Source organism: Littorina saxatilis, linkage group LG15 (assembly GCF_037325665.1).
Source record: "Littorina saxatilis isolate snail1 linkage group LG15, US_GU_Lsax_2.0, whole genome shotgun sequence".
NCBI classification, from domain to species: Eukaryota; Metazoa; Mollusca; class Gastropoda; order Littorinimorpha; family Littorinidae; genus Littorina; species Littorina saxatilis.
Genome location: NC_090259.1, coordinates 18,229,726 through 18,244,864, shown reverse-complemented (window position 1 = coordinate 18,244,864; position 15,139 = coordinate 18,229,726). Strand labels below are relative to the sequence as shown.

The following is a 15,139-nucleotide window of genomic DNA, read 5'->3' as shown; positions in this document are numbered from 1 at the left end:
TCAAGCATGAGAGATTAAAGCGTTGGACAGAAAATAGTACAACATTCTTAACGTTTAAACCATGTGTTAAAAGGAATACAATTATCATTTACTCAACACCTCCCTGCAGCATACAAGAAGTTAAGTCTGCGCGGCTTTGGTGGCCACATTTATTAAGCCATATTACTTACTTACTTGGGCCCTTTACCCCCAGCGGAGCATTGACGACATTTCTCCATCGCACCCTGTTCTGGGCTGTTCTCTCCGCTTCTGCCCTGCTGTTGCCTTGCCTCTTCAGTTCCGCCTCTGTGTCCCGCCTCCAGCTGTTTCTCGGCCTCCCTCTCTTTCTTTTTCCCTGCGGGTTCCAAGTGAGAGCCTGGCGGGTGATGCTGGATGTTGGTTTTCTGAGGGTGTGTCCAATCCAGCCCCGTTCAGTTCTCCTCCGAATCTGGCTGTTAACGAGCTCTTGGCCCGCCCTTTGCCACAGCTCTTCGTTGCAGATCTTGTCTGTCCATCTGATCTTGAAAATGCGCCTCAGACAGGTCTTTACCGATTGCAATCTTTGTCTCGATCAGGACTGTACGATTGCATGTCCGTATTGTAAGTCCTGTGTGTGACAGCGCCGAGCGGCAACGTCAGCAACATCCGGGTCAGCACGCAGCAGTCCACCACCGTCATCCTCTCCTGGGACCCCCTCCCCTGTCAGCAGCGGGGCGGGGTTTTGGTGCGCTATGACGTCATGGTTAACCCCTTCAACGTCAGTGGCTCCACGCAAGTGCTGAGAACCACCGTGACGTCAGCGGGGGTTCCGGGACTGACGCCGTACAGCAGCTACGTAGCCAGGGTGCGCTACGTCAACCCGGAGGGGGAGGGGCCTTACGGTGACGACTTCGTTTTTCAAACAGCACAAGGAGGTAAGGCTATCTGCGTGTCTCCTCAGCTCCTGAGCTGGGGTTTTGAGAGAGCGATAGAGCGTGGGGGGGGGGGGGGGGGAGAGAGAGAGAGAGAGAGAGAGAGACTCGGAGAGTGGGAGAGAGAGAGAGAGAGAGAGCGAGAGAGAGAGAGAGAGAGAGAGAGAGAGAGAGAGAGAGAGAGAGAGAGAGAGAGAGAGAGAGAGAGAGAGAGAGAGAGCGCGAACTCATAACTCAGACCTTTATTACGAAAGGATAAAGGCTTTATTTAGGCAAAGCCGAATCTTCCAACCTGTCGTTTTAACATGTACAGAGAATAATTGTAAACGTAAGCAAAAGGCTGCGCGCCGGGACGGGCACGGGTCAGCGTTATGTGCATGTATCCATGTCCCACCCCCGTGTCACCACAGGGGCACGTAAAAGACCTCGGTCATTCTGTCGTAACCCCATATGTAGCTTATGACACATAAACACGCATACACCTGGGTAGCGCGAACCGTGTTGCTGCTAGCCTTCCACTGGGAGGAAGCGACCCAAATTTCTCAGCATTAGGATGACAGTCATTGAAATGAAATGAAAAATCAACCCTTTCTTCAGTTCCAGCAGAGGTGTCCATCTCCAGCCTGGAACCGACGACCAACACCATCACCGTCAACTTCGACGCTCCTTTTCCCACCAACGGCGTCATCACAGAATACTACATTCTCTACAGCGACACGGCAACCTTCACCTCGCCTGAGTCCTTGACCTTCAGTCACCTTCACGCCAACGGGTCCTTGGCCAGCACGCCTGTGTTGCGGAGGCTGAACTCTGACACCACCTACTATGTCAAGGTCAGTGGGGTTCGTTCGTTTGGGGGAAGAGGGGGGGGGGGGGGGTGCGAATGTGCGTGCATAATAATTTGTTTGCGTTTGGGGTGAGTACGTGCAATTGCGAGTGCGTGCATAAATGATAATCATCGTTCTTTGGGCTGTGTGCGAATATGCGTGCGTGCATAATCATTTTCCTGCGTTTGGGGTGTGTGTGTGTGTGTGTGTGTGTGTGTGCTTATGTGCGTGCATGATAATTTCCGTGCGTGCATAATAATCATCGTGCGTTTAGGGGGGGGGGTGCTAATGTGCGTGCGTGCACTGTAATCTTGTTTGTGTATGCATGTGTGTTTGACAGGTGCGCGGCAAGACGTCGGCAGGCTACGGACCGTACGGCGGAGCGGTGTTTGCACGTACCCTCCAGGCTGACCCCTACCCGCCCCGCGCCCTGCTGCAGACTTACCGCAACACCACCTGTGTGTCCATCGCCTGGCTCCCCCCTGACCAGACCGCCGTCACCATCACTGGATACACGGTACGCATGAACGCACGTACGCAAGTACCCATGTACGCCGGCTTGCGCGCAGGCTAGCACGCACGCAAGCAAGCAAGCATGAAGGCACGCACGCACGAACTGAACGCACGCGCGCACGCATAAACGCGCGGACGCACACGCATACACGCACGCACGCACACACACACACACACACACACACACACACACACACTACACACACACACACACACAACGTGAACAACGCTTTGAAAACTAGTAAATATGGTGTGAGAAGTAAGGCAGTTAGCAGACAGCAAGCAAATGACTAAAGTAAATAAGTAAGTAGGCAGAGAAGAATAATTATATATCAGCAAGTAAATCAAACGAAAGTACGACAACCTTCACAGCTTTCTGATCTTGGCCCTGTGTGTTTATTATTTAGCCATTGTAGATTAGTCCCTGTTTAGGGCGAGGGCCGGATGTAAAAAAGCAAATCACTGCTTATTCTATTACCCTCGTTAAACAAAGAGTTATCATTGTCATAGGCATCGTCATTGTCATTGTCATTGTCATTGCCATTGCCATTGTGATTGTGATTGTCATTTTCATTGTCTGTCTGAATTGTCATTATCATTTTCATGTTCATTATCATTATTATTATTATTGTCATTGTCAATGTCATTATCATTGTCATGTTCATTGTCATTGTCTGTCTGTTGTGGGCGACAGGTGACCATCATCTCTCAGACGGACGGTCAAGGTGAAACGCTGCGCTTATTGCCCTCGAACGCCACGGAGTTCACGCGCTGCGGCCTTGACCCTGGGTCAGTGTACAACGTGTCGGTCAGCTCGCGGTCCGGAGCGGGGACAGGGGCGTCCAGCAGCGTGGTGGCCAGTACAGAGCACGCCGCGCCCCCTCCACCCTCTGCCCCCCTGCTGGTCAACGTGTCCCACACCTCGGCGGCCGTGGAGATTGAGCCGGTGATTTGAATTGGTTTAAACATCATTTTATTTGGATGACAAAGGGTGGCGTAAAATACGACAGATCAACCTGGGACCGCACAACAAGCTATGCTTATTACAAGTGTGGTTACACACTTACATCCACGCAGAAAATGTATGGATTTCAATAGAAATTAAAGCAAAAAATAACAAAATAACAAATGTGACCCTCCACCACGGAATGAGTCGCATGTCACCTTTGCATGATTTTCATATTTTTACATTTTCCTAAAGAGTTTTTTATGCTCTATCCAGTGGTGAAACCCGTTTTAGAAAAGCGCAGGAACTGTTTGAGTTATAAGCCTGTGACTAAGGTGACCCTCACACTGTTACCAGACACTCCCCGGACTTATATTAAGCCTAGCGCAGAACCGCGCGAGGTGACATGCGACTCATTTCGTGGTGGAGGGTCACAAATGTTTGGCTTTAACACAAATGTATTTAATTTTTATCGTGACCTAATTTGAACAATATCTGGCATTAGGGATTCTACCTCAAGCACAGTGTTAAATATGAGAAGTGTTTGTCCCCAGGTGACGTTTAGCGAGGGCCCGCTGAGCGCGTACCAGCTGGAGGTGGACCGACTGGGGCCGAAGAGCAACGCGTCACGCAGAAAGCGACTGGCCGAGGTGCCGGGCTACGTCACGGTTCAGCTGTCCCCGGACGAGGTGAGGGAGAGGCGGGCGGTGGTGATCGGGGACGGGGGGCTGTACGGGGGCTACACCAACGTGGCGCTGGAGGCGGGCCAGAGATACCAGGTGTACTACGTGGTGCTCAGCACCCTGAACAACGTCACCAAGTCCTCATACACCAGGATGGCCGCGCCCTTCGCCACGCTCTCCACCCTCACCCCCACCACCGCCCCCTTGTTCCCCTTCGCAGGCGGCGACGAAGGTGACAGCAACGCGGTCCTCATCGGCATCATCCTGGGGCTCATTTTCATCATCCTGCTCATCATCATCGTCATCATCGTCATCGTGTGGTGGCGGCGGCGCCAGAGGATGGTCCTGACCCCGCCGCCCTACATGGAGCTGGACGAGGGGGTCAAGGTGAAGGACGCGGCGCCCCGCGAACCCTACGACCCGGAGAAGTACTGGAACGAGGTGACGTCACTGAGGCAGAGCCGCTACGTGGTGGTGGGCAGGGAGTGTCTGCCGGACCAGCAGCTGGTGTCCGTCAGCACGAAGGTCGCCCAGCCCGGGGCCAGCAAGGTATATTCAATTCAATTCAGTTTATTTAAACTGTATTGTCTGAATGCAACAAACATACTTTTTTGTGTGGTTCGTGTACAAAATAACATCACATACAAACACACTCTCAGAACATATAGACACATAAAAGTACACATCAATGCACACATATATCCATACCCTCACCCTCACATATATCGTCGTAAGCCTACATACTCTCGTTTATCCTTTATAATCATAAACACAGTATGGGTAATATCACACCTAGTCCGCTTCATTAAAATTCAAAATAAGAATAATAAAAAAAAGGCTTCTTTAAATTCTAATCATTGTGTAGATCAACTTCAAGAAGGAGTTCAGCGAGCTGCCCCACAGTTTCCCTCAGGCCACGACGCGCGAGGCGGAGCAGCACCCGGACAGGAACCGCTTCCCGCACATCCTGCCGTACGACCACTCGCTGGCCCTGCTCCAGCCTGACGCCTCCAGCCGTTGTCGCTACGTCAACGCCAACTACGTGTCGGGCTACAAGAGACAGCGATGCTACATCGCCGCTCAGAGCCCGTACAACGACGACACCGCTGTCGACTTTTGGCGTCTCATCAACCAGCACGGCGTCAAGACCGTCGTCATGATCGCTAATGCCGTAGAAGACAACATTGTCAAGTGCACGCAGTTCTGGCCGCTCGAAGGTCAGTGGTGTTTTTTCCGTCTTGTTCTGCTTGATTGTGAGAACTCATCACGACTGATCAACAATCACACCATCATCACCATTATCATCATCGTCACCATCATCACCATCATCATCACCATCATCATCATCATCATCACCATCATCATCATCAACATCATCATCATCGTTCGTTTTTTTTCTCTCTTGCTCTTTTGTATTTTTGTTAAAACATTTGTATTGGGCGTTTGTGCGTCTCAAGAACAGATTGTAAGAAAAAGCCTAGCCTAAAATCTTAATCCTTGTAAAGTTCAGTTCATATTAGTTTAGTCATTTCTCTGTCATGTCGCTGTGCTATATACTTATACTTACTGCTCACTGATTCCGTAGTCACCCTCCAAGGTCGTGTGGACACTGCACTGATAAGCGCTGCACCAGCTGTCTCCACCTCTGCCGGTTGTGAGCGATCTTCAGGGTTGTCGCAAAGCTTTTCCCAGTCCACTCTGCAATGTTGTCTGTCCATCTTTACACCCCCGGTATAGGGGTGTGTATAGGTTTCGCTCGATGTGTTTGTTTGGGTATTTGTTTGGGTATTTGTTTGGGTGTTTGTTTGGGTGTTTGTGTTCGCAAGCAGATCTCAAGAATGAACGGACCGATCGTCACCAAACTTGGTGAACAGGTTCTATACATTCCGGAGACGGTCCTTACAAAAATTGGGACCAGTCAAACACACGGTTAGGGAGTTATTGGTGGATTAAAATTATACCAGGACTTATAGAGGCACACCCCCGTTGGTCAAAGGGAAATAACCATTCTCACTGCCACCAACTGAGAAGGTTATTTCCCTTTGACGGGGGTGTTTTTCCTATCGGAGGAATTTCTTGTTTCTTCTGTCTTCCCTGTCTCCTCTTCCCGCGCACTGTACCCTGGGGGAGGGTCTGACTGCTATACTGCATGTCAAATAGTTGCCGTGTGTTTCAGGCAAGGCGACTATCGGCAGGTTCTACCTGGAGCTGCAGGAGGAGGTGGCGTACGCGGACTTTACGGTGCGTGACGTCACGGTGCGGGAGGGGGGCGAGCAGTACGGGAGGACGGTGCGACTGTTTGACTTCACCGCCTGGCCGGAGCACGGCGTGCCCGCTGACCCCATCCCCTTCCTCGACATGAGATACAAGGTCTGTCCGTCTGTCTGTTCTGCCTCCCACCCTAGCTTCGTCCCGCATTTTGAAGCGTCTGGATGCCATTTTGTCTACCGTCTTTGTGTGTGACTGCATGTCTGTCTACTGGCCTGACCACCCACAATAGACGATTTTCGTAAATAACTCTGTCGGGTTTTTATGGGTTGTGAAAGAGCGAGTACCCTTGCTTTACTCAGACAAACATCACGTGATTCCTGTACACGCGTTTGATACACACCCTCTCGCTAATGACTGGCGTGTAATGTCACGTTTCACAAATGGGAAGAAACTGATGTTAGGTACGCACGCAGGGTATCGACTATCTGAATCGCACTTTTCCCAAGAGCAGCACATAATGTTTGGACCGATTTCTCTCCTCTCCGCTTGGTTGTTTACTTCGAGCACGGGTTGGCCGGAAGCGGAAGTCGAAATGTTTGTCCCAGCTTCAAGCGGCATAACTCTGCCGAACGGTCATGTAGCAGTGACAGACAGAGTTATTTCCAAAAATAGTTTATGTTCATGTTGGTTACTTACCTTCCTACGTAAGCTAGTTTCAAGAATACGCGTGTACAAGATGTGTAACTGATTTGTTAGAATGGAGCTGTTGTGACTTTTTTGTGCAAACTCAGAGACTGTATCTTTGTACCACCCTTTTTTCACTGCGGTGGCACACTAAAGACCTCGGCCATTCTGTCAACAATGCAGTTGGCTGAGTACACCTAAACACTCTCACACCTGATCAGCGTGACTTTTGTTTTGCTGCTAGCTTTTCCCTGCGAGGACACAATATCCCAGCAATAGATGCCATTTTGTCTGGATGCCATTTTGTCTGGATGCCTCTGTCGTCTTTGTGACTGTCAGTGTCTGCAAATGAAGTGAAAATGTCAAATGAACATGGAAAATAAACTAAAATAAAATACAATTGTGTGCAGGTGAGGCAGTACCACGGGGACGAGACGGGACCCATACTGGTGCACTGCGGGACGGGCATAGCCAGGACAGGCGTCTTCATCGCTGTCGACTCCCTCATTGAACAGTACTCCGCAGAAGGTGAGACATTACCCTGGAACCTGCCTTGTACGCCCCCTATTTCTGTGAAAATCCAGCTTATATACCACCTTTCCTTTTAGATCTCCCTTCCAGATACCTCAAAAGCTGTGAAAATCAGGCTGAGATACCACCACCCTTTTTAGACCCCCCTTCCAGATGTCCCCAAAGCTTTAGAAAATCTGGCTCCTAGACAACCCCTCCTTTTAGATCTCCCTTCCAGATGCCCCTAAGCTAATACATTACGGGACACTTTCTTTCTTTCTTTCTTTATTTGGTGTTTAACGTCGTTTTCAACCGTTCAAGGTTATATCGCGACGAGGAAAGGGGGGGGGGGGGGATGGGATAGAGCCACTTGTTAATTGTTTCTTGTTCACAAAAGCACTAATCAAAAAATTGCTGCAGGGGCTTGCAACGTAGTACAATATATGACCTTACTGGGAGAATGCAAGTTTCCAGTACAAAGGACTTAACATTTCTTACATACTGCTTGACTAAAATCTTTACAAACATTGACTATATTCTATACAAGAAACACTTAACAAGGGTAAAAGGAGAAACAGAATCCGTTCGTCGCCTCTTACGACATGCTGGGGAGCATCGGGTAAATTCTTCTCCCTAACCCGCGAGGGGTTACTGACACTGACACTGACACATTTTAATTGATAGTTGACCTACAGCCCGTGGGGGGATACACGAGCATTTTAAGAACACCAGAATACATAAAACACCAAATGTATGGCAAAATACACATTCGTTTGTTCCAAGGTATTGTCCATAAGTGGCTAATGTGTTGTTGTAAGTTTATTGTTACGTTATCTTGCTAGAATGTACATGTATTTGATGTTATGTTAAATAGTATGTTTTTATTCATAGATAATATGTAAAGCGCGGAGAGCATAGATTAATGTGGTTCGCGCTATGTCAGCTGTCATTATTATAATGATTACTTTTTAAGTTATTGAGACATCACAGTGCGATAAGAGGTTTAGAAAGCAAATCGAGAAAATGAATTATTGAACGAAGCGCGTTGTGTGACCCGTGACTGTAACAGTTGTAAGCCGATTGACATTAACCAATCAACTGTTTCATTTTAGTCATGTGACACCAGTACTTAGGCCAAAGAAAAAAATAGGTCTGTTTACGGTAACATAGGGTGAAAAAATAGGGTCGGTAGGTCGCTTTTTTTTTTCCATTTTTTTTTCCATTTTTTTTTTCTCCCCTCTCTATGATGTTTCACAGTTCATTTCTTCTCATCAATCCCTGTTTTTGCCCAACATAACTATAAACAGTACTTTGAGCTTACCTCCCTTCTGTCGTCTGCTGTTTGAGCGCAAACAGCTCTATTTTGGATGCGTTTTTTTTCTTTTTTCAGACGATACAAAAAAAAGATTAGGGTCGGGCCTAAAAACTAGGGTCGGTCGGGTTACCGTAAACAGACCTATTTTGTTTTGGCCTAACTGACAATTATTATTATTTCAGGTCGTGTGAGCGTGTTCTCCATGGTGCGCAAGATGCGCAAGGAGCGGCCCATGATGGTGCGCACCTACAAGCAGTACGTCTTCATCTACGACTGTCTGCTGGAGGAGTTCCAGGCCGGGGACACCATGGTGGACAGTGTCACCATCAAGGACAGGTACCACGACTGGACCGCCAAGAACCTCAAGACAGGTGAGATGCTCAGCCCTGCCACCCCGGGCGGGGAAATAACTTTGCCTTGCCTTAGTCTGTGGCGTCACGGGCCTCAAAACCAGTTGTCGCTATCGGCTTGGGTTGATCCCCATGTTCGGCGAGGGATTTATTTCCCAGAGTCAACTTTGTGCAGACTCTTCACGGTGTCCGAACACCCCCGTGTGCACGCTTAGAACCCAAGTTCACAGCGAAATTCTCATTGCTTGGAAACATGAATACACGCATGCCTGAAAAAGAAGAAACAAATTGGGTGTTTGGGCTCGCTTTCCCCAGTGAAAAAAAGGGTCACTTAAGAGGACTATATGAAAATATTATCCTTCTTCTTATCTCTTCCTTCCCCCTCGTTTCCCCTCCCTACAGCTAGAACTCTCTTCCCCTCGCCTTCCCGCTTCAGTAAGAACCTCAAGAGAGGTGGAACACACACCCTTACAACCCCCCCCCCCCCCCCTCCTTCGTAACCTTCCTTTCTTCAGCGAGATTTTCAACCCAACCACCCTCTCCTCAACACATGTCGTATAAACACACCCCTACCACCCTTCCGCTCACCCCCCCCCCCTACCCTTCCGCTCCCCCCCCCACCCTTCCGCTCCCCCCCCCCCCCGCCCTTCCCAGGGCGACCCTCACTGCAGGTTTCATGGATGTCGTTTATCGTTCTAATTAATCAATTTGTAAAGTTCAACCTGTGAAATTAGTTGAGCAACAAACAAAACATCCCAATGCCGCACAGGAAGCAACCAGAATGTATACTTTTGGTGTGTGTCTACAGGAAAGAATGCTCTTAACTTATCATGTATAAAAGCCTGAACAAATCGTGGTGAACGTGACCGCTACACACAAAAAGAAGATACCATTAAAATCCAATGCCGCACAGAAAGCAACCAGAATGTATACTTTTGGTGTGTGTCTTCATAAAAGGATGCTCTTAACTTATCCCGTGTAAACCTCCTGAACAAATCGTGGTGAACGTGACCGCTAAACAAGAAAGAAGATACTGTACCATGAAATGTTCCAACGCGTGTTGCACTTTGTCGACAGGCCGCTCTTTCTTAAGGGACCAGTTCCAGTTGTTACAGCGTCTGACACGCGGACCGGAACCGGAACACTTCGCCACCGCGCTCCTTCCCGACAACCTCAAGAGGAACAGGTACCCGGATGTGATACCCAGCGACCAACACAGACCGGAACTACGAACCCCTGCCAAGCTGTCCAACACCGACTACATCAACGCCATTTTTGTCGACGGTTACAGGCGAGTGGTTATAGGAACGACAATGTTGTTGTTTGCCCCATGACTGTAAATACCAAATGAACAGTAGATCTGATAAACCAAGGGAAGTAAGCGCTCTAAATGCCTACGACATGTGTAATGGAGAAAGTGAGAGTTATCCGGAACCTGATATTTTGTTTGTTTGTTTGCTTAACGCCCAGCCGACCACGAAGGGCCATATCAGGGCGGTGCTGCTTTGACATATAACGTGCGCCACACACAAGACAGAAGTCGCAGCACAGGCTTCATGTCTCACCCAGTCACATTATTCTGACACCGGACCAACCAGTCCTAGCACTAACCCCATAATGCCAGACGCCAGGCGGAGCAGCCACTAGATTGCCAATTTTAAAGTCTTAGGTATGGACCGGCCGGGGTTTGAACCCACGACCTCCCGATCACGGGGCGGACGCCTTACCACTAAGGTCAACCGTGCCGGTGGAACCTGATATGGCACCTGAGAGAATAACAAGCATTGAAATGAACAAGCGACTTTCATCCTCAAATGATTAAAGTACACACAAAAACGAAGACCTAACTAAACCACTAATTCAAAGCCTTAGACGCGAGCAGCGAAAACGAGGGCGTTTTGCTTTATGTTCTTGGCCGCTAGCCAAGTGAATTTCTTCAAAATGTTCTCATGTTTGCAGTAAGTCCAAATTCGACAACAACAAAATGATTCTGAGGTCATATGAAGATATTTTGTAGTAAAGAGCAGAAGCCTTGTACGAGACTGGTGAAGATGGCGTGAAGAGACTGCAGTCGGCTTTACGTTGGTGGAAGGAGACATCCACGGCTTGAGTGAAGGATGATGTCTGTCTGTCTGTCTGTGTCTGTCTGTGTCTCCCTCTCTCTCTCTATCCTCTCTCTCTCTGTCCCTCTGTCTTTAATTTGTCTCTCTCTCTCTCTCCCTCTCGCTCTAACTGCATCTCTGTCTACCTACCTGCCTGCCTGCCTGCCTGCCTGTCTTCCTCTCTCTCTCTCTCTCTCTCTCTCTCTCTTTCTCTGCCCCCCCTCTCTCTCTGCATGTACCTATCTATCTAACCATGGTCTTTTGTCTTACAGGAGACGGAATCAGTTCATCGTTACGCAGACCCCGCAGCACACGACACTGATCGACTTCTGGCGCATGGTGTACGACCATCACGTGACCACCATCGTCATGATGGACAACTACAAACACGAGGATGACACGTGCGCCGAGTACTGGCCGCATGACGTCATCATGAAACAGTGGGAGCCCTTCTTCGTGGAGACGACGGCGGCCTTTCAGCAGGTATGGATTGCACGCTGCAGAAAGCACGGTCACGATGGAATAATAATAATAATAATAATAATAATAAGGGTATTCATAGGGCCTAAATCCTAAAATAGTTCTAAGCGCCTTACAATCTTAAATACTACTAATTTCACATCTTGGTCATGCAGTCACGCACTTTTAGCTTTTCAAAACCACCACATCGCCAGATTAGGGACAGTTTTGCAGTAGTTCGAAATATGTCAATGCATTAAGCCTGTCCTTATTAGAGCCCGAAGTCGACTTCGCGAAGTCTTTTTACCGAAAACTCAGTGCTAAAGCTTCGTGCGGCCAGCTTCGCGAACTATACTTTGCGTAGTCGACTTCGCTGAATTAAAGATAGGCTTTACAAGCGATTGAAAAAAAACCCCATCAACATCGAAAAAAACAAGAAATTCCTCCGAGGTAGGAAAAACACCCCCGTCCTTACCATTCTCACTGCCACCAACTGAGAAGGTTATTTCCCTTTGACCATTAATATGTCCCTCTATAAGTCCTTGTAGAATCTTAATCCACCAATAACTCCCTAACCGTGTGTTTGACTGGTCCCAATTTTTGTAAGGACCGTCTCAGGAATGTATAGAACCTGTTCACCAAGTTTGGTGACGATCGGTCCGTTCATTCTTGAGATCTATATGCGAACACAAACACACAAACAAACAAACAAACACATCGACCGAATCCTATACACACCCCTATACCGGGGGTGTAAAAACACATCGACCGAATCCTATACACACCCCTATACCGGGGGTGTAATGACGGTATAAAGGTCGGTCACGAAGGCTTGGCCTGCATTACAGAGTGGAAACCCCTTTTAAGATTTGCCAAAAATCTGAGAAAATAAGATCTGAAAAGGGAGGGACTCTTGAGATAGGGGTAAATTTACAGAGTTTATGGGGGTCCACTGTTTACATGGCAACAAAAAAGCAGCAAAGAAAAAAGGGAGGGGGGGGGGATACTGTATAACTGGCAACAGAGAGAGCAGCGTCAAACCCGGCAGCAATGTAATGTCATGTGCGTGTAGTTAGTAGACAAATCAGTTGTGCACTATGCGTGTACTTTGTAGAAAGATCTGGTATGCGTTCGTAGCAAGGGAAAGCTGTAAAGTGTTGTAATACATGTATAAAGTTTTGCGTGTTGCACGTGCTGCAGGAGAACGTGACGATCCGCCACCTGAAGGTCACCAACACGCTGCACCCCCGTGCCCCGCCCCACATGGTGCGACAGTTCCAGTTCAACGCCTGGTCGCAGAGCAGCTTCACCCCGCTCTCGAAAACCATGGCCCTCGACCTGATGGACCTCGTGCTGGACTACCACGAGTCTTCCCAGCACCCGGACAGCCCCATAGGTTAGTTTTTGCTAATGGGCAGAATATACCTGCGCAGTTTCAGAGGCACAGACGACGCACTGCATATTATTTATGCCGCGATTATGACGAGTACTTGGCCTGTTTTCCTTTCATGCAACGTGAAGCGGGCTGGGGTAATCTGCAGTGCGTCGTCGGTCCTATAATAATTATGTGAGCGGAGCCCCTTAGTGGTCTCCAATACTACTATCATGAGAGCGGTCCAAAACAATTTTTTTTACATGGGATGAGGGCATCCTTCCACTTAAAACATGTAGTCAGATATCTCAAAACGGTCGCTTCAAAAAAAGTTACCTTGCCCGTAAGAAGCATTTTTATTATTTTGTATGTCTTCAGATAACACCCTGCAGATGGGAATATTCCTGTGGCTGCTTTCTGCGCTGAGTGGAGATTTCAGAATATTGTGGGTGTCACCCATGAAACCACCACTCTGCACTGGAAACATCCACACTGTTGACTTTGAAAAATCCCTTCTTTAAAAAAACAAGAAATTCCTCTGATAGGAAAAACACCCCCGTTGGTCAAAGGGAAATAACCATTCTCACTGCCACCAACTGAGAAGGTTATTTCCCTTTGACCAACGGGGGTGTCCGTCTATAAGTCGTTGTATAATTTTAATCCACCAATAACTCCCTAACCGTGTGTTTGACTGGTCCCAATTTTTGTAAGGACCGTCTCAGGAATGTATAGAACCTGTTCACCAAGTTTGGTGACGATCGGTCCTTTCATTCTTGAAATCTACTTGCGAACACAAACACACAAATACCGCCACAAACACACAAACACATCGAGTGAAACCTATACACACCCCTATTCACGACTTTCCGACCTTGACATTGTAGCTAGGGTCATGTGGGCGTTGGCATCATTGTCCAATCAGAAATAGTCAATGATCATCTCCTCAGTGTGTTCCGGTCCGGAACGCAAAACAGTTTGTGCAGAAAAAGAGAACGTGGTTTGACAACTAAAGGGCATTTTGACCGGCTCGCACTACAGCATCGTTCAAATGTGGGAGAATGACACATCTGACAAATAGCCAGTGGTTACCAACATGAGAAACTGGGGATAGGAATCGTAATCCGTATGTAAGTTTGAAGCGGCCCTGACGCTGTTTGTACGTCAATCCGAAGAGAAGCTATCGTACTAGGCCCTAGGTGACATTTCGTCAAGTTCCACTCCCAGTTTGCCGACTCTATGGCCCTCCCCCCGCCAAACTGCTGCACCCGGTGGCAGGGAAAGCAGTTCGACTTAAGGTGACTGCAGGGCAAGTTCAATTTTGCAAGCTAAAAATAAATGTTCTACTACCTTGTCAGTCTAGATCTGGAACTCATGAAACAGCACTATTCAAATCCCCATAAAGTGAGCTGGTGTTTTTCTAGATCTAAGCATCGACCGAATTCAATAGAAATGTTCCTTGCATGGCATAATTATTTACCTAAAGTATTAGTTTTTTGTTTGTTCGCGTGTCTGGTTTTTGCTTAGTCGATTAGCTTACACGATGTGTGGCTTTTTATTTTGTAAGGGTGGTTTAGCATGTATAAAATGAGACCTAGACCACATACGCCATGAAAGTAGAGTTCCCCGTTCAATACCAAGATTGCCAGTATTGATATTCAGACAACTTTTGGATAAATGTGTGGGGCTGTGGTGTTGCAGTGGTAGATTGTTTGCACGGGTATGTAGGTAGGTACGTGTACATCCGTGTGCTTTTGTGCAGGCATTTGTGAAGCAGGAACATGCAACATTTTTGACAAACATCAGGGTTGTGTGTGTGTGTGTGTGTGTGTGATAAAACCAACTAAGCTTACATCCAACACAAAAAGCTTCAGCTCTACTTCATCAGTCAAAGACAAACGCATTGTTTTATTCAGCTTTTGACACATATATTCACTCGATCAGAATCGAACCCTCTTCGTGAATATTTTATTTCAGAAAAAAATAACATATTGATTCTACACAACAAATGGTATTGCTATATATGCTATGAGTATGAACGATGAAGACTAGCAACCGAGACAGATGAGGCATCAAGTTTCTTAGCCTTTTAGCCTCTTATGTTGCATACATGTCATTTGTTTTTAATTTTTATCTCCTGATAACTGACCAGAAAGGTACGTACAAACATCGATTCTGCAACTACCTCGTAAACTTTTCGATCGCTAATACACCAGAACTTGATACAGTATGCAACACTCACAGGCTTGATTACCTGTTGCATTGAAACGACAGAAGGAA

General features: G+C 47.7%; 1 protein-coding gene across 1 annotated transcript in view; it reads left to right on the top strand.

The window, feature by feature from the left end:
• The window catches only part of LOC138948718 (receptor-type tyrosine-protein phosphatase kappa-like), a 52,664-nt gene that overhangs the window by 28,284 nt on the left and 9,241 nt on the right, over positions 1-15,139 (top strand). The window contains exons 12-23 of the mRNA XM_070320324.1: positions 600-893; positions 1,488-1,723; positions 2,058-2,234; positions 2,925-3,176; positions 3,731-4,408; positions 4,725-5,076; positions 6,036-6,229; positions 7,165-7,282; positions 8,762-8,950; positions 10,007-10,220; positions 11,304-11,514; positions 12,691-12,886. Of these exons, the coding sequence (XP_070176425.1) occupies positions 600-893; positions 1,488-1,723; positions 2,058-2,234; positions 2,925-3,176; positions 3,731-4,408; positions 4,725-5,076; positions 6,036-6,229; positions 7,165-7,282; positions 8,762-8,950; positions 10,007-10,220; positions 11,304-11,514; positions 12,691-12,886 (3,111 nt within the window). The remainder of the gene's footprint in view (positions 1-599; positions 894-1,487; positions 1,724-2,057; positions 2,235-2,924; positions 3,177-3,730; positions 4,409-4,724; positions 5,077-6,035; positions 6,230-7,164; positions 7,283-8,761; positions 8,951-10,006; positions 10,221-11,303; positions 11,515-12,690; positions 12,887-15,139) is intronic.